The sequence below is a fragment of the Pezoporus wallicus genome, unplaced genomic scaffold, assembly GCF_028554395.1.
Source record: "Pezoporus wallicus isolate ANWC-B61680 ecotype Strahan unplaced genomic scaffold, APGP_CSIRO_Pwel_v1 contig_8042, whole genome shotgun sequence".
NCBI lineage: Eukaryota > Metazoa > Chordata > Aves > Psittaciformes > Psittacidae > Pezoporus > Pezoporus wallicus.
In genome coordinates this window covers 4627666-4653544 of record NW_026639380.1, presented here as the reverse complement: position 1 = coordinate 4653544, position 25879 = coordinate 4627666, and the positions used below count along the sequence as shown (strand labels likewise).

General features: G+C 43.0%; 1 protein-coding gene across 1 annotated transcript; it reads left to right on the top strand.

The window, feature by feature from the left end:
* SRD5A2 (steroid 5 alpha-reductase 2) lies at nucleotides 1–25588 on the top strand. Its single transcript, XM_057414521.1, has 5 exons — nucleotides 1–490; nucleotides 20314–20477; nucleotides 22855–22956; nucleotides 23777–23927; nucleotides 24514–25588. Exons 1-5 carry the CDS (start codon nucleotides 207–209, stop codon nucleotides 24578–24580), a joined length of 768 nt encoding a protein of 255 aa, XP_057270504.1. The 5' UTR covers nucleotides 1–206; the 3' UTR covers nucleotides 24581–25588.
* Nucleotides 25589–25879: the final 291 nt, after the last annotated feature.

The following is a 25879-nucleotide window of genomic DNA, read 5'->3' as shown; positions in this document are numbered from 1 at the left end:
GGTGCGGAGCGGGCGCCGCGGGGGCAGCTCCCCTCGGGGCGGGCTGGGGCGCCCCCGCCGCGCCGGCAAGAGGGGCTGCGCCCTCTGATGGGCCCGGGCGATGGGAGGCAGCGCGGCGGGGCGGGGTGACCGCCGCGGCTCTAATAAGGCCGGGGCTGGCGCTGGCCAAGGGCTGTTCGCCTCGGTGCCCCCGCCAGCCCCCGAGCATGCAGTGCTTCCCCAGCCTGGTGCTGGCGCTCAGCTCGCTGCTGGGCGCCCTGGCGCTGCTGCAGCTCTCGCTCTACCTCCGGGTACCGTCCCGCTACGGGAAGCACGAGGAGCGGCTGTGCCGGCCGCGGGGCCGGGTACCGGCGCGCTGCGCTTGGTTCCTGCAGGAGCTGCCCTCCTTCCTGGTACCCGCGCTGCTGCTGGCGCTGCGCAGCCCGCCCCGCCTCGAGCCGCTCGGCTGCCGCCTCCTGTGCTGCCTCTTCTGCTGGCACTACTTCTACAGGTACCGCCGCCGGGCACCGCTTCCGATCCCTCTCCCCGGCTCCCCCGCCCGCGGCGCCGCCCGGAGCCTCCCCGCCGCCGGCTCGCAGCGCTCCCGGGGCGGGCGAGCGGCGGAGGCGAAGCGCTGCGGCCTCCCCTCGGGAAACAGGGAAAATAAAGGTGCAAGGGGAGCTGCGGGAATGGGGCAGCCGGGGCCGGGTGGGAGGTGGGGTCGGCGCAGGTCTTGGTTGCAGCGATACTCGCTCCCTTCTCCGTGCCAGACGCGGGCGGTCCCCCGAGTGATCGCCAGCGGGGGGGGCGCGGGAGCAGCTAATCAGCCCCCCCCCCGGGCTTCGATCGAAACGTAGGGGCAAGTCGGGTGGGCATCTCTTCCCGTCCTGGCCGCCGAGGGAAGGAGCAGGTGGTACTCGGATGCTGGAAGCAGGGGAGAGGATGTATGCTTTGGGGTTTTATCTTACCACAAGTAAACAAACAAAGAAAATAAATAGAATGAGGCTTCGCTAAGCTGGAGCAAAGTTTTGGATGAAGCTAATTCAAATGTTACGTAAAGGAACACGCAAAGTGCTTATTGCGGCAGGAGGAGCGCAGCGCAGGCAGCGCCGGGAGCAGCGCCGGCCGCCAAAGCAAGCCGTGGGAACACGCGTGAGGATGGCCCGAATGCAAAATCACGACAGCGGTGAGAGAGCAAGCACCGAGTGAGCCGTATTGCTGTGCACTGAGCACAGGAGAAAGCAAAGTCAATGCAGGCTTTCTGTTCCACAGCACGAAAGTTGGTCCTTTGTGCTCAATTCATCATTCTCACTTCACTACCAAAGTACCGATTTATTTTTTTTCTCTTTTAGAAACTTTGTCATATCAGATGTCAATGAATGCTGTAACTCTAATGAGTTCTGTGTTCACTAAAGAAAAAAGTAATTTTGACCTACTGATGGTGATAGCTTTGAAGTGACGTAGCTCTGCAATTTGTCACCGGGTTCTGCGCTCAGTGGGACTTGGCTCTGGAGTACATCACCAGAGTGTACCTTCTGACATATTCAACTGAATGTATTTTGTCTTCTGCTCCAATCCAATTTTCTATTGAGTTCTTTCATAAGGAATTTGACTTTTGGTTTCCTGTTCATGGGGAAAAAAATGGCTTTTTACATGGCAAGTGCATGTGACTACTTTATGCCATTATGTATTAAAGAGCGATGTAACTTTTGAGGCAAACCTTTTTCTGACTTAGTTTGCCATTTTTTATCCCTAATTCTATTTTTAAATAGAATCCCTAATTCTATTTTTAATATTTTTGCTTTCTATTTTTTATATATAAATATAAATATTTTTGCTTCCGAGAAAACATTAATATAATAATTAATCAGAAATTGTTATTTGCAACTCAACCAAAATCAATATGTTGAAAATCCATCTGCAGTATTTCTGCAGACAGCTTAGGGATAGAAACTGTAGGCTGTTGTAGATAAATTTAAAACAGAGTGTGGATTGAAGTGCTAAAACACTGTGTTAGGGATATATTCGTTACCACTAACATTATCTTTTCTTTGCTGCACTAAGGTAGGTGGAGGATACCACTTACAACAAATTTGGCTCACAGAAAGCTGGAGGCATTAATTACATGTAGTTATACTAAATTGAATATAATGCATTCTGCTGTTCTCAAGAATTTCTGATCAGAAATCAACGAGCACCACTGGATGACTGAAATAAATGTTACCCTGCTGGTATGCATACATCTTTTGAGTCAGTGGCTTCTTTTCAACATTACTACTCGACTTAAGCAGAAACACTGTGTTTTCATACACTTTATTTCTCAGATAATTTGGGGGGTCTTCTCATCTGTGGCTGGAGTATACTCCTTCCCTTGTAAAAACAAAAGCCCTCATTGTAACAAAGCCTGTACGGCAAACAAGTTTGTTTCTGATACTACGTGTTCCTCCAGTATTATTATTGCAGCATGCAGCCTCTTCTCATGAAGCCGTTCTGAGATTCTACTGAATCAGTTAATATTTGAAATGTTGTGTTAATTATTAGTACTCTATTGTTACGTGAAAGAGCAACAACAATCACAAATTAGGAGGTTTTCTGGGTGTCACCTGAGGCTATGGGGACAGGCAGGTTCTTTGCGGGATTCTTGGTAGAACGACCAATGGCCAAAGGGTTGTGTTATAATTGGAGCTTTGTTATTACATAAAAATTTTAACAATGAGCATGGTTTATTGTTATCTACAATTTCTAGCATTAACGTAGCTCATTCTTACACAGAATTTTTAGCAATTAGCATAGCTTGAGGTTAAACAGAATTTCTAATGATTTGCATGGCTTTCTTATTAACTAGAATTTTTATTTACCTGGAGTTCTCAGTTACCTGACCCCCCTGCAGAATGACAACAAGTGCATGACATGATAATTGTAATCTAAACTCAGACTTTACTTAAAAGAACTTGAGATCCTCATTCGGTCCTTGGAGGAAGAAGACAGTGTTGGTGGAGGCATTCCTGACCACCAGTGGATCACAGGGTTTGCTGTCCAGCAGCAGAAGTCCACTTGTAGCTGTTGGATTTTACAGGCAGTCTCTCATGTGCTGTTACGCTTCCCTTTTCCCTAATGGGTGCTACCACATCCTGGCAACAATACTAGCGGGCAAATAGTCCTATTGCAGTTTGGAACAGGAGCAGAAAGAAGGGGGGGTGGTGGTGGGATGGTGGTGTGTGTGTGGGGTGTGATACATGATTACGTATTATGGCTGTTTGCCTTGTAAAATGGCATTGGTTATGCCAGGGGTTAGGAGTAGAGGTACTGGTCATGCTGAGCTAGGGCATTTGATCAGCATATAGTGTTTGAAAAGAGGTTTAGTACTTTGATAGAACAGCCAGACTTTATTTTGATATTTATTCAACCTATTATCTGCACTAGAAATAATCTAACAACAGTTTAAAATGTTTTCATGATTAAACTTGACCGCAAGTATAATGAGTAAAACATACAATGATCGATAATAAAATCACATTTACTTGATGGATGTCGCCTACTGCAGTTTTTCTGACTTCAAAATTTTGAAGTGAATAAACCCGTTCCGCTTTTCATTATAAATGTTTTGTTCATCTACTCCAACTTTTACTACTAATGATCTGCCATCTGTATTGAAGCATTCTTTCATGCTCGTGTGAAGCAGAAAAAAGTTTATGCATATATTGTTTATAATTAGTGACTTCTTTCTCTCCACAGGGAAGCTTTTATCATTCCTAATTTTGTCTCACCTATTATACCAAACATGTATGCGGAAGGGAAGTTTTGATTAGAGGTACGCTGAGAAGGACAAGGTAGTCCATAATGGAGAAACATAGATTTTTAAAGGACTGCTGTTCTAGCTGTTCTGCCTTCCTATGTGTTATGACCAGCTGTGCTGCCCCAGTAGCTTGTGCTTGACTGAAGCATGTATTTCAGAGTAACTTCAAGTCTTGGTCTGAAGACCCCAGAAGATGAAGAATCCATCATTTTCTATGGTGAAGCCGCTGTTTTATTTAGTAGTGTAGCCTTCTGAACTCCTTTACTATCGCTTAAACAACGTGTTTGAAGTGTCTTGCTTGAATTTGACTAGCCTTGATTTTTCTTACAGTGGTGCTTGCTATTTCTCATTCTGTGTTAACTTAAAGCACTCCTTAGTATACTTTAGTACTTTCTTACTATGATATCACTTATACAGTAATCAGATCATCTTCCAATTTGCTTATTACAGAAATGTCAGGTCCTCCACCTGCACTAGTGTGATCCAGATAATATAGAAGCAAGTGATCATATTTCTGATGCGTTAGCTACTGCACGTGGTATTGTGTTCATGCCGAATTATAATTTTTATGGTGGATTTATGCCAGCTACAGGGAAACAGACATTACTAGGTCTGGCATAGAGCTAGAGTGATGCAGACACATGATACTTCATCCAGCATGAAGCTGGTCAGGATAAAATTACCTCTTCATCATACTAGGAACAGGTTTAAACCAGCACGATTAATTTGTACTGCTTTTGGACACGTGTCAAGTAGCTGCAACACTTTTTATTTGATCTGACGTATCTTAAACCAGATTTTAATGTCACTGAACCCCAGCTGAAGGCCCTCAATGCAAGATATTTTCTTCTCTCAGCCCTCAGAGAATTTATGTGGCTTTTTTCCTCTCCTCTTTTCCTATGTCAATTTTAAATTGAAGACATCGGTGCTGGACATAGAATACAATACCAGAATTGTAGTAGCATATTTAGAAACAATATCACCTTCCTGTTCCCATATGCTGCTCCCATGCTTACACAGACTGGAAGAGTGCCTTCTGCTTTGGAGTCACTATTGGAAGCCCCATGTTTCCAGGCTACTTTGAGCACCTGGAGCTGGTGTAACCAAGGTTACAATCTACCACTGCTTAGCAATGGCTTGTGTTTGTATGGCTGTATTTCTTAGATTTTAAAGTAATGCTTTCATATGGGCTTAGTGTTCAGTAATACTGTCCTACCCACACTAGTAGTCACCAGTTCTCTATAATTTGTGCCATGTGCCAGCTTTTAATAGTAATAATTTATTGTGATGTCACTGAGGAATATGATGGAGTGTTGTAAGAACCACTCTAATCCTCTTCTGGAAACTCCCTGGCTTAGTGCTGATGGCTCCTCATTGACAAGGACTTTGAGGGACCTCTCTGCTTGCCAAATGGAGCCTCATGAGCCAGGTCTGGCAGGTGGTGCGCTCCCAGCCAGCCCACTGCTGAAAGACAAACGAGATGGCCATCTGGGTACCAACCCTCCCCTAGCGCAGTCCAGTACAAAGGTTTGCTGCCCGAGAGGATGCAAGACGGAGGTGGATGGAGCCAGGAGACCTTCCCCTCTCCCTCCTTGGCCCAGGAGCAGCAGTCCAGCGGCCCATGGTGGTCCATGACAGCAGCTCGCTCTCCGTCTTTCATTGCCACCACTAGGCAGCAGCCTTTCTCTCTCAATTTGTTGCAGGCACAAGATGGTGCCTTCCCTGAGGCTTTCATTAAGGGCTGAGGACAGGCTGCTGCTGAGGGGAGGGAAGGCTGGAATCGCCAGTCCCACCCCTGCCTCTTTGCTGTCCTTAGTTAGCCACTTTTCATATGTCAGTGTGCAATGTATTATCGCAGCATGGTGCGAATTTAATCAAATCCAAATGCTCTATGGTGCTAAGGAAAACATCCTATACAATCTGCATTTATAACACCTGTTTTAAGTAAGCTCATAGCTGTATCACTTTCATAAAGTAGGGCCTGTGATGTCAGGACCTCCAAAACTAATGGGGTGGGAAGGCAGGAAAAGGAGGAAGAAAGTAAGGAAAGCACTGAGTTCCAAGCCTGCCATCTGTAAATGCAACCTCTGTGAAAAGCTGGGCATGAGCTGGAAATGATGAGTAGCATAAGATGTAGGTACAGGAACACTTCTTGTGATAAATAACTTGCACAGTATTTTGGTTTGAAATGTAGTTTGTAATACAGCCCTTTCTGCTGGAGGGGCTGTGCTGGTTAAGGAGTACAGTGAGAATGCCAGCTGAAGCTCTCAGGTGGTGAGGAGAAGCCTGTTTGCTGCATTTCCATTTTGCAGTCCAGCTTCAAAAACCAAAGTCGAGAAACAAAATATGCGGTGATGAGAGGAAGGTATTGTAATCAAATTGCATATGAACCTTAATGCTGTATTCCCCTTAGAAGTGAGAAAGACAGAGCGGTGAGGGAGCAGAAGAGATGCCACCATGCATCGGGGCAGGGGGAAAGGGCTTGTCTCCCTGAGCTACAGAGCTAATCCTGAAGATGCTGGTCTAGAAGACAGGGTGCTGCATTCTGCCCCCCCATGCTGCTGTCTGTAGCAGCTAAGTCACCAGCAGTTTAAAGAGGCATTTCAGTTCCGGGTAACACCTACTACCATTACATTTAGTTATCTATTTACTTCTCTTGCAACTTTGTTTCCAAAACAAACCCTAATCTTTTAGAGTATATTAAAACCCCCTGCTGTTTTCATTCCTGACATGCACTCAGGTGATTCTGACAGACACTAAGTAGGCTGCTTTTTCAGACACAGTTGGATTCCCAAAGCCCTTTGGTTGCAGGTGGCCCATTTGATGTGCCTGTACTCGGGTTTCTACAAATTGGCATCTTCCCAAAAAGCAGACTTTTACTGCAAAAGAATGGGAAGCCAGGAGCATTTTAAAACAATATCCCCGTGTGAGTGTTTTACACTTCTTTTGACCAGCTCCCCTCTCTCTGAAACTATGCTGGGGGAAGAAAGAAGGCCACTCTGCGTCTCCCCAGGCTCTGCAGAATGTGGTTCATGGAGTCCCGTTTTAAGCCTGCCTGTGCTGCCTGGTTAGTCATGCAGGTGCAGCATTTACCTGGACATGGAAAATTAAGTAGGTTGGTTGGTTTGTTCGTTTTCTTACATCAGTGAGAAAAGGAGCTCAAGCCCCCAAGGGGATCCAGAGGATGTAGGCCCCAAATGAGTAATTTGGTCAAAACTTTTAGAGGTGTTTTGTATTAGTTCACAAGAGGTTTTAGTTACGCTTTTTGAAACATGAAGTGAATAAACAGAGAGATCAGGTTAAGTTTGAAGTATATCTATGTATTTCTAAGTGGTACTCTCCTTGCTAATAATGAATATAATCAGATCCTATCGTAACCACCAGATTCAACCCAGAGATGATTTTTTTTCCCTACAGAAATAGTTATTATGTTCTTTTGTCATAGAAGGTCACCATCATTAAGTGTCAGTAACTAAAGACACTTATATTACTGGCCTCATGAAACCTCTATTATTAATCTCCCAGTACACAACATGCAGGTACTTGGCAAGTAACAAATCCTATCCTCTGTTTTAATTCACCTTGGTGCCTTGCAGTAGACCCTAACCAGATTCCTTCATGTACCCTGTGCTGGTATGGAGTTTGCTTGTTTGTGGTCTCCCCTAGCATCATTAAATATCTTGCTAATTATGCTCTCAGAATACTACCTATTTACCTTCCTATTAGCACAAATAATCCTATGTGTTCTTTTCCCACTGGAAAGTGGGCTAACATTACAGAAACCTATAGTTTTTGCCCAGCCCAAAGTGTACCCACAACATTTTTCCTGTTATCTGATAAATACACGGCGGCTTGGTGGGTGCTCAGTCCCAGCTGCTCTCTAGAAAGTGGTTCAAATGGCAACCCAAAGGCAGAGAACTGAAGTCCCATCCACAGGGCTGTCACAAAGGCACAAGCAAACTGCTCTGATCTCACTTGTGTGAGGTTTGGGCCCAAAGAGAAGTTACAATCCTTGATATCCTGGGAGTTTAAAGCCTTATTGGAAGATACATTCTGAGCACTGAGCTCCACAGACCTTCGATAAGAGTGATGAGGACATAAAGATCTAGAATTGCATTACCAGATTCCTGCTGTTGATACTGGAAATGCAGGGTTATAAAAGGCTGTACTGAGAGAAGATGAAATTATATACTGGAGTTTCAGTAAGTGTTTTTACTTAAAAACAGTAATGCTTTTACCAAATAAGGAAATTACTTATTTTAATTATGGGACGTCTGTAGTTCTTCCTTGTTGGGAATGCTCATTTAAGTGGGAAATGGAAAGCAAGGGAAAAGTGTCAAGGTTCATTCCATATGCACGGTGTGAAATTTATTATGGACCACATAAATTTCAAGGTCCACAAATCTATTTTTTTTGATTTCTTTCCATGTGAGAGGCTGTCACTATGGGGGAGGCAGCACTTTTTTAATGAGCCAATCAATACAGCTTGACAAAAGGATAAATCTCCAGAAGCCCCTTTGTGTACTCCGAGCTTACACAATCAGGCAATTTCCCAGTTTTGAGGAGCTCAGTTAAGAGTGAAAATTTGTGAAACGACCTCCTAGGAGTATGATTATAAATAAATGCCTACCGCAGACACTGCACCTATTTCCCTTGGTTTAAGTTATATTCCTGCTATCTCCTTCAAAGAGTCATTTTGGTCAAGAAGAATTATGATAAGGAAGAATTATGCTAAAGTAATACTTTTGGACTTAACTGAAGAACACACTTTGAAGTGTCCTTCTCTCTGTCTAGATGTTGACTTAAATGTGCAGGCGAATTAATCAGTAGGGTGATTCTTGCTGAATTTGGTCAGGTAAATTAAGGTACATCTAAACCCATCTGAACATAAGAACTGTGTTAAACTTTGCTGACCACTCAGTGACATTGTAATTATTTTTTGGACATCTCATAGATATAATAGCAATGAAATTATTTGGGGGAAAAAAATAAATAAATACTAAAAGTGGATTAAAACATTCCATGCAGAAAAATGAGAGAAGTCAACCGATAAGTAGAAAAATATACATATTTTTCTGTAGAGCCAAATTAATTTTAAGACTAAGCTAAATCCTATCTAGCTGTGAACTTTTGAAACATCAATTGCTACTCTGTTAGTACTTAAGGATGGGAAGAAAGTTTTACCATTCCTAGAAAGGTGAGTCAAAATGTGAACTGCAATAGCAATGAAAAAAGGTCATATTTGAAGGAAATTGTTTTTGAAGTCCTCTTTCTTAATTACTCTTTATAAGCATGCAATTACTCTTTATGAACATCTAATCTAACAGAGTAGCAACGCCCACAGTCAGCCCTTGCTGTATGTAATGTAACATTTTGCTTATGACTGCTGGAGTTCGCCAACTTAATCTGTCACTTTCCATCCTGGCAGACTGCCTTGCAGAACCATCTTGGGAAAATGTCACTGTATCAAGGATGTCTGCAAAAAGATTTGTTGTCTGCTACAGCAAGAGGGTTTGCCTATCAGGGATGTTAAGGGACGAATCAATTCCCAGGCAGAACTACGGTGGAGCAGTTCCCAGGGCAGAGTGATGACCTGTAGCACTTTGACATACTGGTAAAGATGGGCTGGGTGGCTTTCCCAGGATCCCCTTGATTTAGGCCTTCCTGTCATCATTTGGAGTGGGGCAGGAAGGCTAAAGAGAAGTCTGAATAAGCTAGCTGGGCTACTCAAGCAGTCTGGTCACATGAAAATACCTCTGAACCCTGTGGTCCTAAGCAAAACTTCCAGTCACTTCTGCCACACGTCTGGGCAGGATGTGCATGTGCATCTGTAAAACTTTTGCTGCTCCTGAGAACAATGAAGCTGAGGAAAAGCCCCTTGTATTTACAGCATGCTATTGAGTTCTTTGTGTTTCTTTGCCTCTCTTTGAAACCTTTTCTTAAAAAAAGAATCATTAAAGTGTTTATGTTTTCAAACTTGGCCTGGGTTAAGGTTACTAAAGTGTAGACACGAGCCTCCGGCTGTTCCCAGGAAAAGCAATTTAAACTTGTCAGGGTTGTTTCTAAGAAATGTCTCTGTATCTGTTCAAACATCAAGTTTGTCAATTAACATTTTTAGAGTCTGCCTGCGCAGAGCAGTTCTTCTGGTTCATCTGAGGGTATAAGAAGAACCCCAATGTGTAAGGCTGCAACCCAGCCAAATATTGTCTAGGCCAGCACTATAGGGGCAGAGCAGGACTTTTCATGCATTTCTGGCTGGCAGGGTACTCGAGGGAAGAAGTGGTCTCCGAGTCCTGGCAGTGTGGATTAGGAAAATACAAGTTGTCTCTAATGCAGAGAAATAAAAGAAACCCTGTGAGTCTTACAGTTAGGGCTAGAAGGTGGGAAGACATAAAAAGATCAGGTGAAAGTAGCACAGGACACAAGAGCACAAGTGGCACAAGAGAATTAAGCACTTGAGCACAATAGCACAAGAGAATTGTTAAAAAATAGCTAGGGCAGAAGTGAGAAGAAATGGAAGGGAAAAGGAGATGATGTGAGATGGCAGTATCCAGGCATCAAGAGACACTTTAATACTGACACTTTTAATACTGACACAGCAAGAGGACAACTCCTAATTGGAAAAAAAAACCCACATGAAGAGGTGTTGAATGAAGAGCCGTGGAAGAGGTAAGAATCTGATGAAGGAAGGACAAAGAAAGGGCAAAGTCAGGAAGGCTGTAAGAGCAAAATGGAGACCGAGCAAGAGTTTTGGCATAAAAGAGGAAAAGAAGGAATCACTGGAGTGGAAAAAGCCAGTTAAGAGTATTTTAAAGACTTCTACCAATGTATCTTGCACCACTAGTTGCAACTCTGGAGTCTAGTGCATGTGGTTGGATACAGACTGACCAAGGCTTAGTTTTGGAGAGGTATAGCTTACCAAATGTCTGGCTTCCTTTGGTCATTTTCTCAGCTCCATGTGGACCACTTATGGAAAATAATTACTCTTTCTCTTGTAAGCGCAGTTGTAAGAGCACAGATTTTTCATCTGTAGATTTTGTACCATTTTTCATGCAGATGTGTTCTTTTGTTCTGCTCACACTCTCAGCCTCTGTGAACTCTATGAACTCCCTGCTCCAGTGGAGCAATGAGCTTTTTGAAGTGCATAGTGTAGTGTCTGTTTAAGTTACTCTGGCACACATTTCATGCTTTTGGCAGACACCCACAGTTTAGCAATAGGAACAAAGTGATCTGTCTTCATAAATATCAAGTAGTTATTTCTGGAGAAGAAAAGAGTGAGATACCTTGCTAAAATATATGCTTTGGCTGGCTAAGGCTTTGACACGCCATTGCTTAGATAAAACAACAAGCATAATCTCTAAGTACTACTGACCTTTAGATGCTATCAAGTAGTAGAGGTAATCATGAAGTACTGTGAGATCTGCATGGTTTTCATCATCATAGTCCATCTACTCATGTTGACCCTTGTCCAACCCTCTAATCCTCATGAAATATAAATCTGGACCAAGTTTAGTTAGGGTTTCGACTGAGGTAGCTGGCCTGCCATTGCGTTCAGCCTGCAACCTGAGTGAAAGGTTTTGCTTCTGCTAGTTTTCTTGCTCAGCTAATTCCAGAACTCATACCTGCACTCTGGCTTCTTTTCAGAGCCCCTTTTTCACCATGATTGCTCCAAGTTCCCATTTCCAGACAGTTCCTGGCCTCATACAGTCCTCAAAGCTTCTTCTCACTCTTGATGGACATTTGTCTGGCCTGTCCTTAACAACTGACACTGATGGAGAATCCTCCAGCCCTTCAGTTAGTATATTCCTGTGCTTCTCTGTCCTTCCCTAATTTTTATACGTCCTATATATATGCATTTTCTATACAGCTGTTTAGGCCTATTGCTTCTTGTTGTGTTCCTGGTAGACAAGAAGAATGTTTTACTCCTCTCTTCTTTGCAGCAACTTTTAATACAGTTGTGCGTTGTTATAATGTCTTCTTCTGTCTTCTTCTTAGTTTAAACAACCCTGAGTGTTTCTACATGTCACATTTCCTAGACCACAATGGTGTTTTTCTGGGCTGCTTCCACATTTTCCTTGTCCTTTTGTAGAGTGCAGAGTTCAGCTGGACAAAGTATGAATCAAGTTTCTAAGATTCCTATGATTTGCAAAGAGAAAGACTACTTCAGGTGTCTCTGCCAGCACTCCTGTTCTCACATTGCATTTTAACATTTGCCTTTTCCACAACAGCCTGACATCATTATCTCATGCTCAGTTTACCACCTATTAGCACTCCATCTACTGTCCAGCCTGTTCTCCAGCTTGCCTTTTGCATTTAGTCAGTCTTACCCAAGCGTAGTATTTTGCCATTGTCTTTATTGAATCAAATATACTGTTTTAAAACTATGAAACCACTACTTCAGGATTACTGTAGACTCTAGCCCTCATTCTTGGTGTGCTCAGCATCTTGCAGAGCTATACCAGCCACAAACAGTAGGACTTTTTTTTTCCCCAAGAGGTATATAATTTATGAAAAGCCCCTGAGTAGTACCAGAGAAGTCTTTTGCAGAACCTCTCTCAAACTATCCTTCTCGTTTAATAGTGAAAAATTGTTAACTATCCCTTGACATAATTTATCAGTCGATTTTGCAGCCACTAAAAATAACATTCTCTAAACCAGGAAACCCCAAGTTGCTTTGAAAATTGACACATGAGACAGTGTAAAGAATCTACTAAGGTCAAGACATGGGACACCTGCTACTGCTACCATCCCTCTCCTATAATATATCCAATTTATGTCAATTCCTTCACTCAACAAAACTATTTTGAGAAAACAGGATTATCCAAGTTAAATATAGAAATGAGTCCTGCCTCCTCCTGTTGTACATATATAGGATGCCCAGCAACTGGCCGTTACAATGCATTACAACTGTTAGCATTTGGCTTTTTGGACAAAAAGTCCATCATGCCATACACCCTGAACTCTGGCACTTGGCTGTTGAGTGTCTGAGGGCAAACTGTGGGTCAGTATGGGATGGTACTGATTTCAACAGGAACTGGCACAGAGGACGCATTTCCTTTGCTCTATTAGCTTCACTTTACCTTCTTTGGCTATCAAAGAGGAAGACATTTTAAAAACAAAACCCCAGCTTTCGAACAAATTTTCTCATTTTGGCAAGTGATGATGAGAAAGTCATTAACAGCTGGTTCTAGGCTCTTGCTTCACTTGCCTTGGGCATCCAATCAATTTTTCCTAATGTTTATTTCAGCTGTCATTCAGATCTCCTTTCCACATTGCAAACAAAAGTGCAATGAAGAAACAAGTGATTAGCTAATAGCAAATATAAATAAAATAACATTTCATAATTAAGGGTATCTAAAACCTATTTGGTGTTCGTACACCAAAATGGAAACATTTGAGAAACAAATACACCAATATAAATATATACTGAGCATAACTTGCTGATGCACCAAACCCAGCAATTCTGGTCTTGGTTTCCCTTTAAAAAAGCATAATAATGTAAGTATAGGGTTTTGGTCCTATACCTGATAAGCCGCAGAACAATGCATTTCACAATTCAATGCTTTTTTACCAGTGACAAGGAAGAATTCTCCTTTGTTGTTTCTAACCAGATGTTGGCAATCGCTAGGAGATACCAGATTTTTCCAGTGACATTTTCAGAAATAATGGAAGAAAACCAAGAGAATTAAGGAAATAATTTATAAACAAACTTGCAGAACACTTTTGAAAACTGGCTGCTGTTGTATTGAATTTAGAAGAGCAAAAACTTTTGTCCTGGAGTCAAGCCTACACAGTTCTTTACTAATTAAAACCAAATACCTATTCTTAGGTCCTGCTCCTTTTCTTCTCCTTCCCTTTTTTCAACCAATTGTATTTTAGTAAGCAGAGTATATCTAATAATTTCTGTATTCAATGTGAAAAGGATTGGGTTTCATCCCTAAACTGTATTTGCCTTTCCTAATTTGCTAACTGCATTGCACGCCTGAAATTTATAGCAATCAATGAGGCACTACTGACCAATGCTACATGGTCAGAATGACCGATTTTAGGTGTTTATGGAGTTGGAACTGAGCATTACATAGCCCGGATTCCTTAGATTTATCCAAGGTTAAATACACCTTGATTTTTTTCAGCAGAAGCAGCATTTTATGTTTAGCCATTCACATCAGATATACATGCTTTTACAAATATCTGTAATTTTTTTTTCCTATAATGCCACTTAATTCAAATGTAGCTGTAAGCCACTGAGGTTTTCTGACCTGGCACCAAGGATTCAACCTTAAGTTTGTATTTAACTGTGTGGCCAGAAGTCAAGTGCAGTTGCTCATCCCTTTGACTGTCAGTCTTTTGATGAAGTTGGCTTCTTCAAGTCCTGTCATCCATGGTGTCAGCCTTCCTTGGGATAGTGAGTATCACTCTGGAACTTTGCTCATAAATGCTGGTGTTAAGTAATTGCTCATCTACTCTAGAGAGTTTATCATTTTATCTCTAATATGTCTGTTTGTATTAATCTCCAGTCCAAATTCAACAGCCCCAATGGTTCAGTATGGCAGTCTCTTCCATACCTCTTATTTTGCCACTGAATCTTACCGCATTTCTGCTATCTTTGCCTTAAATCAGTGCTGCCCAGACTTTCTGCTTTCTATTGCTCTTCTTCTCAAGAACTCCACAAACCCAAGTGTGGTGCCATCTGTCTTACGGTTTCCTCACTCCTTCTCCCATCCCTTGATCTAACGTGTACCTGCATCTCTTGACCACGTAAGATGAGTCTGCTCTTGCCAGAAGTCTTCATCCAACCCTAAACCTGAGGAGCCGTAAAGAAAGGATGTCCCTGTGAACAGGCTTCAGGTTGGATGAGTTTCATAAGTGAGCCACAAACAGCCCAACGACTGTAGACAGCAATTTGTAGATTGTAGATTGATAAGACAGAGTACTCAGAAATGGACCTGACATGACAGGTTTACTACTGTTTTATACAGCGGAATTGTAAGCTTTTAAGTAACATGTCTCTCTTTCTTGCTCCTTAAATTATAGGCATCAAAAGTTTGTCCAAAGATCTCTGGAGGAACACAGAAGTAGGATGCTTTGCACGTGGCTTGGAAAGGAGAGCTATTTTCAACTCTGTGTTAGTCATAAATGGATACATAGATCTGCATGATTAACATCAAAAGGGAGCTCTTTTGTTCCCATCACAGGCACTGGACAATGATTTAAGATGAGTTTACAATCTGGGCTGTGGACCAGCAAGTGATTACATTATCTTTTGGTTTCACACAGTCCCAGTGGTGCAGGACTGGGGCACAGAGCAGCCCCCTGCCCTGGCAAGGAAGACATGCCCGCTGCTGGCAGTCACCTGGTGGCACGCACAGCTGCTGTGCACCCTCTGCACTCATGGGCTCCACAGGAAGCTAGGCATCAGCTCCAGAAAAGAACCCCAGCTCCTGAACTTACAGCCTTCCTTACATCAGGAGATGGAGCATAACGGCAACACTGCAGTCAGGAGATCTGCCGTCTGTCCTGTAGCTGCAGTGGGCATTGCCAGAGGCATAACTGCCAGTCCAACAATCCCACCTGCCAGCATTGCTGGAATGTGTGTGACCTGGGCTGTAGCTTAGATTTTGTTCCTAAGGCTGTGCCAGAGCATGTTTATGCACACCGTTTTAGAAAAAGGGATGTGATCCATCCAGCGCAGTAGAAATGGCTGCTAATAACCTACTTGCTTTCTATGTTTAAATATTCCTAGCTTGTTGACCTTTTGGGACTACTGGAGTGTCCACAAGAGTAAGTGGGGAACTTACATCTCAGCACAGGATGTTTAAGGAAAGAAATAGGAGGGCTGTGGAGGACCTACCGTGGTTTGTGATGCTGGGGCATATGTAGAAGTCATGATGAGGGAGGATTTAAAATGCTTTGTTTCACTTTTGAAAGTATTTTGGGGCATTTTGTATTACTTTCCCTTTGACCTGATGGCAGAATTGCCTGCCGCTTGGAACTGACATTTTAACTGTTACATTTGTTTAAACCCAATCTGGGATAACTGAAAAAAAATGAATTTGGCACAGGAAAATTAGGCTACAGATTGTGCCCTGATGTTGACTATACAGGGAGAATATACTTGACAGTATTCTCCTATAAGCATTCAATGAGAATCAGTGTAACTCAAAAATAGTAAAAGTTAAAAATTACCTCAAAGTGCAATCCACAAATAACGGACAGGATTGGGCTCAAAGAGAGAAAGTATGGGCAGAATTTAGTGCAGATTCTTCAGCAGCAGACATCATTTGACATTCATAAGTCTCCCCTAAGAATAATTAGGGGCTTGGTGAAGGACATCACAGATACCACAGGTAGAAGCCCATCTTGTCTGTGAACATCTTGAGCCTTCAACCAAGTGGTCAGGTATGCCAGCAGTGCCAGCAGCTCCCCAGCAATGTGATTTCAATAACCTATGGCAAAGACTTCTATGCTGTTCATTGTAGGTGCAATTAAAACTGGTGTGAAGTTGGTGCAATCTCCCCGTGTTTGGACACCAGTCTTCAACCTGTGCATGAGACAGACCAAAAGGAACTCCACTGTTCATATCAGGGAAGTCCTTTCAGGTCTGACTGGTCTGTAGTCAGTGTAACACAAATCAGTTTTGCTTATTACCTGGGGTATAGATATTTGTACAAACCAAGAAAACTGAAAGCATCCCCCTAAGAAGGGAGCTGCAGCAGAGTCTAGAGAGGTGTCCTCTGACTTAGAGAGGACCTTGGTTGAGAAAGTACCAATAAAGCAGTGAGAATTGCAGACAGCACCTCAGCAAGGGGTTTTCAGGGAGGGATTAAAGCAATATATGCTGTTGACGTAGCAGGGTGTCTCTCTGCTGTTGGAGGGACACAGCTTGCTCCTCTGCTTGACCCCTGCAACCATTGTGCCCATACCCACCACTTAGTGCAGTGCCTTCCAGTGCATGGCTCTAGCTAGCCATGGAGAGACCTCATTGTATGAGTGAGCTGCAACAGCCCTGAAGGTATCACCCTCACGGAGACCTGGCTACCTCATCTCACTTGGACCATCAGCTTTCCTCACCTTTGGTATGTCTGGTGGGACAAGCGAGTAACTGGAACATGTGGAGTCCAGATCATGTGGAAATGGTTCTCAGGAACTATGCAGCTTGCCCTGACGCCCACCCTCCAAGGGGAGCCAGAAAATCTCTGCAGGGACTCTGAGCAGCCCTGGTCAGGAGAAGTCCATAATTCTCTTCTGGGAGCTGGCAAGGGTCATGGGATGGGCCAGGGCATTCAGATAGTGCCCCAGCGTGGATAGGACAAGCTGGGTTATGGCCAGCACCTGCCTTCAAAGGGAAAGGCACCACATCAGCCTTGCCCACCCTTGCAATATATCTGATTCCTGAACCCCACTTCATCCCAGTTGGACTCAGGAGAGGGGCTGATGGCAGAGCGCTAGATGGGCAGATACAGCAGCAGATACAGGCTGGGAATGCACAGGGCGGAGGGAGTCAGGTGCCCCCCATTCTTAGCTGCCAGCTCTGAACCCTTGACCCAATTGCTCCAAGTGTAAAACACCTCATGAGCGCTGGAAACACCTTTTGTTTCTAGATGAGAAACCATGAGTTGCTACTGCATCTGGACCCAGGAGAGGAAAAGACACGGCAGCGCATAAACATCTCCATTTAACAAGCTGTTGGAAGACTGAGAGGCCACTCCTCGTGGATTATGGAAACATTCATGAAAAGATTTCCACCTTCTGTGAAAAGAAGAGCAAACTTATCATTTCCCCCCATTTGGGTGAGGGTCTCTGGAGTTTTCAAAGAGCTGGACTAATTCCTTTAGGATGAAGTTTGATGCAATGCCAAATGATTTTCTCTTCAAAACCTGTTCTTCTGGAAAATAAATGATGGAGAAGAAGATGAATAATTTATTATTCACTCATTTAAAAAGAAGCTGTTGCCAATGGTTATAGTCAGATGCAGTGCCTTTGGCCAGTAAAGATAATAAAGGAATAAAGGATTAGTCATCAATAGTGTACTGAAAGAAAAAGGTCAAATTTTTCATTGGTCTAAATCCAAAAGGCCAGGTTTTGTTCTGTTACTCTAAAACAGTGGCTGTTAGTTCCCCTTTGATTTTCATACTGCAAAATAATTCCAGCAGGGATGCAGACTCTTCCATGGAACCTATTATATGTCCCCACTCTATCTCTGTTGCTTGTTCAAGACCCATCAGGAATAGTTTGTGCACCCTCAAGTACCTATGTAGTACAAGCTGACAAGTGCTGTATTAAAGGCTTAGGGCGTTGTTCAGACACAGAGAACTGAATCTGGCCTCTTGATTTACAGACCCAAGGAGATTTCCTTGGAGGAGCTGCTCCTCAGCAAAGATTCTTGGATGAAATCCTGACTTGGATTTTCAAACTGCTGTGAGTGGGATTTCAGTGATGCCAGGATTTCACTCCCTCAGCAATAACAAAAAAGCTGATGTCCCCTGACTCCTTGCAACTGTACTTACAATTTGCATGCAGGTTCTTTCTGTCCTGCTTCCACTGCACCCACGGTAGATAGACAGGTCTATGGCTGATTTTTGTCTTCCTTTTACTGCAGGGTAAGTCACCTTTCAAGGGCTTATAACCTTTCTCCTGCAACAACAGCATCGAGAAGCACCATGGCAACAATCAACTTTGCTGGGAGCTGAGAAATACCAGCTCATGATAGAAGCTTCTGTTTGCATCAGCTGTAAAAATTAAGAGACTCTCAAACGTGACTGGTTTTGACAAAGGATAAAGCAGTGCAAATCCCATTCCAATCTGTTGTATAAATCCCCCTACTAAACTCACTTTGTGTGGGTTGATATCATCCTCTCTTCTATCCACTTTGCTTCCCCTGAGTTTCCATTTGCAATTTTCCCACTTTTTCTCATCGCTGTTCAAGACCAATTTGTCAATATTACTTCAGCAGGGAGGTCGGATTGCTAAACGTGATACTTGTACCTCCAGCATCCCATTCCCAAAGGGCAAACCAACGATTAATGGTAACATTATTCCAAAGAGCATTGCTTTCCACACTGTAATAAATATGATAAATGTGATACCACTGTCTGAAAAATATTTTCCATACCCCTTAGATTTCACAATATTTAGAAACATTCAGCACTTCTATACCACAACTGTCTTAATTGCTAGAAATCTGCTTTACCTTGCTTTGGAACAGGGAATACATTAACACGTTGGTGCTTGTACTCTGCATACTCACTTTCAGACATGCTTAGTATGATTTAATCTGAGTTTATAGCGCTATGACATTCTATGCCTCAGCTTGCTTAAGTTGGTATTGGCAACCCGGGATGTGGATTACTTACCAACAATACCTACATACTGGTATGATGGGCACCATCCAAAGCCCAAGAGGACAAATGAATGAGATTAAGAGTGTATATTTTAGCACATACAGAACCTAATTGGACAGGTAAGAAAATACCTAAAACATATAAACATAACTCTCCATTTCACTCTCCTAAGGATGATATGGGTCGTTCAAAGTGTCCAAAGTATCAAGGGGGATGTGCCCCCTTGAACCAAAGATATATGGAAATTAAATGTATACAAGCACAAATTATTTGCTCTACACACATTAATGCCAGTGTTGGCACTGCTTTTTTCCAAGGAAGTCTTTGGTGCTGGAGCTGCATGGAAATCTTGGTGTTTTGTATATTAAACTTAGGGCTTTAGCTCTTCTTATTTTAAATAAAAGTTTGAAAGCACGGAGGAGAGGCAGGGACTGGAGGCAGAGCAGCTCCCCCAAGCTGCCAACAACATTGCTCTGCCTCTGCATCAAAGTGTCTCAGCAGAGCTGCTATGTTTTGGAGATGTGCAGAAGTCTCTGAGTGGAGCAGAAGACACTGGGAAAGGGGATTACAGCTCAGGCACTATACTGAGGGGAATGAGAGAGGCAGAGGGGTCTCAGCACTGCCTTCAACTCCATCTGCCATCATGGCTTAAAGCCCTAAGGAATTGGTCCTTGTAGTGGGATCAGGAATGTTTTCTCCATAACAGAGCTCCTCCTCAGCGCTTGTGGTATAGTGATACTCATTTGGGAAATCAATATTGCAACTGTACTGCCTCTCACTACTTTAGTTCGAACATTAGCGTGTCTATGCGCCTCCACAACATCCTTTGCTCAGTCTGGCACATTACAGCAAGGTCTTCAAAAGAAAATGCTGCTTGTGGGCACAAGTTCTTCAATTTACCAATAATGGAATGGAAGGCAGAGAGACATTCCTGAGGTGGTAGTGAATCTGGATGAGACTTCTAGCCTCCCACCTTGCGTGCTGTCCTGAAGGACCAGAAAAAAATTGGTATCTGCAGTATTTCTTGTTCCCACTAGTTGCTGATCTTACTTTGTTGCAGTTGTTCCATTTTTTTATCTTTATTGAGCTTTTTTATATTTTGTGTGTTGTTAATAGGTTTTTTACTTACAGCAGATAAATTGCAAATGCAATGTTATCATAAGTAACATGCTGACTTTGTTTTCTTATCTACCTTAGGACATTTATTTACCCCTTCTTCACTAGAGGCAGACCTTTCCCACTGCAATTGCTTTTCTTTGGCACGTTATTCTGTATCTATAATGGCTTCCTCCAGGGGTACTACCTGATTTACTGCGCTGAATATCCAAATGACTGGTGCACTGACATCAGATTTACATCAGGTAATTACAGCTGCAGGATTCCCAGGATCTAATCTCCAAGCAATTTGTAAACATTTTGAATTACGTCCTAATCTTCATTGCACATGTGAGTCAAATCAGTTGTGATGGAAATCAGCATAACACCAGCCTGCTGGCCCAGGCAGTAGAAATAAATGTGCAATTCTTTCTTTTGCTGCTAGGCGGTCACCTTTGAATAGGTACAATGTTATTTGTTAGTCTCAAATCACCAGCCTTGTTTTACTGACACCACTCCAGAGCCTCCCATTGCTACAGGCTATGGAGATGCAATCTCAGGCCTCAGCTGCATGGGGATGTGCCCTTGCTCAGCCAGAAGTGTCTACCCAGCAGTGGCTGTGTGCAAGCACAAACTGCCTTTCTCTTCCCCAACAGGGAGCTTTGCACTTGATGCAGCTACTCTAAGAGAGAAAAGAAGGGCAAAACCCCAGCATAAATGAGGCTTTAGAGACAAAGAGCTCTTTTTTCTCACGTAAGGCATACGGGAAGATTAGAGATCACGCACAGTCTGTTTGTGTGTTAATATGGTTCCTTTCCATTCTGTAACTTAACAGCCTACCTGAATTTCACCCTGTAAAATCCCTGAAGGAATAACTGAGCAAAAGCAGCTAGGGGGTATTGTATATTAAGTGCTGCACAGAGGATGTTTTTTAAATCCACACATAGAAATGAAGATTAGCATGCAGGGCTGAGGAAATGTTTTGGATACAAGAAGTACAAAATAACCAAGGTAATTTTTGCACCCTGTTTCAGACTGTTGATGCAAGTTCAGTCTTTTCAGACAGCATCACATATTAAAAATCCCAGACATTGATTAGTAACAGCTCTCACATCACATAATTTGCATGATAAATAAAACATTTATTTAATGAGGAAAAAAATCAACATTATCAGTACTTGAAATAAAAAATAAAAACCAAATTATGTTCCTCCTCTACAGACTCTTACCAACTTTCTGTTGCTACCTGAAGTGTTGAGGTTTTATCAGCACTTAGTCTTTTTTCTATGCTTCACAGCTCACAATGCATCTATTTCTTTCCTTGTTTCCTGATCATCATCAGAGGGGTTTTCCCAGTGTCTAATGTGCCATGAAATGTAGGGCATGTCACCTGCAGAGTTTCTCAGTAAAATACCTCTAGGTTTTCAGCTAAACTGGCCATACTGACAGCTTTCTGGCCATAACCTGTCAGCACCCTTAAGTAACTGCTCCATGTGCACGTCCATTGCTCTGTCCAAGCAGCCTCACTGTCAGTGGACTGAGCTGCACCGAGATACAGGCTGCCTCCCTGGCTCTGGTGATGTGCTGCATAAGTTTGTGTTCTCTGTGCTCCTCTTTCCTCACCTGTAAAATGAGAGGTATGGTACTTGCCTACAGCTCAGTCATCACTTTGCAGTAATGTCCACAGCCCTGGCTGGCTGCCATCAGCCATCGGTGACACTTGGGTACTTTGTGCCCTAGCTTGATGTTCAGTAAAGGGTGACAATGGTCAACTGGGAAGTTCAGCTTTTTCTCACACCACCTCAAAGTGCTCTGATCTGGTACTGCATTCAGCTCTGGGGCCCCCAACATGAGAAGGATGTGGACTTGTTGGAGTGAGTCCAAGGGGCCATGAAGGTGACCAGAGGGCTGGAGCACCTCTCCTATGAAGAAAGGCTGAGAGAGCTGGGAATGTTCAGCCTGGAGAAGAGAAGGCTCAGGGTGACCTTATTGCAGCCTTTCAGGTACTGGAAGGGAGAGGGACTTTTTATTAGAGCAAGTAGTGACAAGACAAGAGGATATGGCTTTAAACTGAAAGAGGGTAGGTTTAGATTAGACATTAGGAAGAAGTTCTTCATCATGAGAGCGGTGAGACACTGGCACAGGTTGCCCAGAGGAGCTGTGGCTGCCCCATCCCTGGCAGTGTTCAAGGCCAGGCTGGACGGGGCTTTGAGCAACCTGGTCTAGTGGAAGCTGTCCCTGGCCATGGCAGTGGGTCTGGAGCCAGATGATCTTTAAGGTTCGGTCTAACCCAAACCATTCTGTTATTCTGTGGTCTCGCCAACAAAACAGTGTGCTCAGGATGGTCATTGTTTGCCCAGAGTTGCTCTCCACACTGAAGCTATCCAGTGCAGCTGATCTCAGAAGACTGTGATCCCACAACTGACACAGTGATACAGGGTTATTTGTCATCAGTCACCTATGCTTCTCCCGTTCAGTAGCAGCCTTCTCAGTAGCAGAGCATCTTTACATTTGAGAAAGTATCCACCCACCTCAAATTAGGTCTCCTATCTGCCTTCTCCAAAGATAAACCTCACGTATGTGCTTGAGTAGCAATAATTAGGTAGAGCTGTCTTTCTAATCCATTTCTTGTTTGTTTCTTAGGCCTCCTCTTATTTTTGCTGGGAATGGGAATCAACATTCACAGTGATCTCCTGCTGCGCCAGCTGAGGAAACCCGGGGAAGTCACTTACAAGATTCCTCAAGGTATATTCTCACCCCCCACCCCCTTGGAGAAAGTAGGGCAGCAGGATAGATAATGTTTTCTGACTGAATTCGCAGCAAAGTGACAATATCAGAGATGTCAGTATCGCACAAGTACTTGCTTCAGGTGCCCCTCTGAGCTGCAGGGACTGGCATGAGCTGCCTGCAGACAGTCCGCAAGAAGCAAACAAGAGTATGTGGCACACACAAGCTGTTTGGAGAGGTTTTAGGAAATGGGCTGGGTAATTTAAAGAAGATTTAAGTGGGACATAGAAAGAGGATTTTAGCCTTGTAAAAGGAGCCTGCACAGAAGGAAATATTCTTCTCCGTGCCCAGGAAGAAGCAGTGGGCTTCTTACATTGCAAAAGAGAGATTCAAAGCATAATCATTAGGAGAAAAAAACCAACACTGAGGGTGCAAGGGGCAGAATTTCCTTTCCATCTCCTTCAAAGTGGGGCTTGGTGAGGAAGAGTGGCTGTGGGCCAGGCCAGTGAACCAGGGCCTGAAGAGAGCTGACTAATGTTACTAATTTAAATTCAAATGTAATCATAGGCTTTCCTAAGTCCTTTCTTTCAAATGAAAATAGATGATTGTGAAAGTGCTGGAAGCCTTTGGGTTAGAATCACCTTTGATTCTGGTACAGGAGTCTTGTACAAGACCCTCCTTTTTCATGATTCCACTAGTTTCAGGGCAGTGGGTTTAGGTTGCTGTTACGGGCTCTGCATAAAGAAAGGCAGCATATTCTGCTGCTGGCTTTACGGGAAAGAGCTTTCCATGTGCATGAGATGACTGTAAAAATTACATCTTTTGTCTGTTGATGCAGGGGGACTGTTCACCTATGTTTCTGGAGCCAACTACTTCGGAGAAATTGTGGAGTGGTTTGGTTTTGCCATAGCAACCTGGTCCTTACCAGCCTTTGCCTTTGCCTTTTTCACTCTTTGCTGCATCGGGCCACGTGCTTATCACCATCACAGGTATCAAATTGTTCCTTCCATATACTGCTGCTTGCTGTTGGGGTTCAGATTGCAAAATTCCAGGGAGGAGCAGAGGAGCAGGGCCAGTGTTCAAGATAAAAATGAAATTTAATAGTATGTACAAGAAGTATATTGGCTTGTTCGTGATTGAGTGAAAGTAAGGCAGTGGGCTGGAGCTTCTGTTGAGTCAAGTGGGCCTGATCGTCATTTAATCTGACATAAGATACATCACCATTGAAGCCCCATGTCGAAGCCCCTTTTTATTGAGCCTTGTAAATGTGAACCTTTTCTAAGGGTTTCCTTGCAACCTTTGCAGTCTTTTGGGGTAGATATGGTTCTCTGCTTTGAATTCCTAAGGTTTCTACTTTAGGTCTGATGATAGAACCTTAACAGTATTACCAGCTTCCACTCAGTTAAATAACCTGGTGTAAATACTTTTGGAACCCTCTTTTGCAGAGCAACACATATAGAGATTTCAAAGCAAGGCAGTTTGGAGGAGTTTTAAGGTTCCTCAGCTGAGCTGTATTAAAATTGTGGAGTTTCCTTGTATGTGTGCAGGTTCACTCTCTTGCTTATTTTCTTTCAGGTACTATCTCAAGACATTTACGGACTATCCAAAATCAAGGAAAGCCTTGATTCCCTTTGTTTTTTAATGATGAAAATATGGACTCTGTGTTCTGTTTTTATAGGGCTTTTTTCAATTCCTAGTTTTAATGTTAGGTCTGATTATAATTAATTGTACAAATGATAACCTGGGTTTGTAACAGACAAGAAGGTAATTTGGAACTGAAGTTTACGTTTTCAGTTACAGGGGAAATTGCAAATAGCTGTGGGCAAAGGGACTCCCCAAACAACATGTTTGTTTTCAGTGGAGTTCTGCCTACAGAAAATGGATATATAACTGCACTGACATCAGACAAAAAGCATTTGCTAGAAACTCATGCAGAAAAGTATAAAGTAAGCCCATGACTTCAGAGAAAGTCTTCAGCAGCCACTCCAATGTATAGCACTTCTGCAGCTGCTTCTTCCTGCCTCTATGCCACAGTACATATGCCCTTGCCCTGCCAGCACTGCCCTAGGTGTTGCCACACTTTAAACCAGAGTAGTGGTCTCCTTTGCCAGGAAAATAACTCAGAAGTTAATTTGCATCCAAAAGCCAGCTTAGCTGTCAAAACTATAATGCAACAAGAGGATACCTGTGCCAGAACAAGGCTGGGAGCGATGTGTCATGGCACAGAGGCGATGAAAAGTACACTGAGATGAAGGTATCTTAAGTTGGCACTCACAAGCACAATGTCTGTGTTCCTTGCTTAAGCAATACTCTCCTCACTGTCAGATGATGAATCTTCAGCCATCAGGTTTGGTTGTTTAAACGTACTTTGTTAAAGCAATTGCAGCTCCATTAGAATCTTTTTCTTTTACAAATCTAGAGCTCTTTTCAGAGTAAAAATCTGTCCACTCAAAGCCACCCAACTGTTATTCATAAGAAGACTTGAGATGGTGTTATATGACAAAAATTGCAACAAATAAAAAGCTCTGTGTTGAAGAAAATATTCTCCAACACTGGCAGTACATTTTGTCTATGGAGAACATTTTCAGGTACTCACATTAGGAAATGAGACAGAGATAACACTGAATTTTCAGAAAAAAAAACAAAACAACACCAAAAAGCAACAAAACCCAAACAGGTTGTCTCTTCTTAATTTCAGTTAGGAGTTTTCCTGAAAATGTCATTAACCCTAATGGGAAGAGATATTCCCACAGATGCTGATAGTTTTAGTTACCCTTTAGCGCATAAAATCCTGCTGAGAATTATGCTGAGTAGCTGGAAAGAAAAAGACCAGACCACACATACTAAAAATACAAAACATGCTGCCTGCTGCTGGAGTAAGCTGACTGTACACAGTTTTCTACAAAATACAATAAAATTTATGTAAACCATGGAGCTGTGC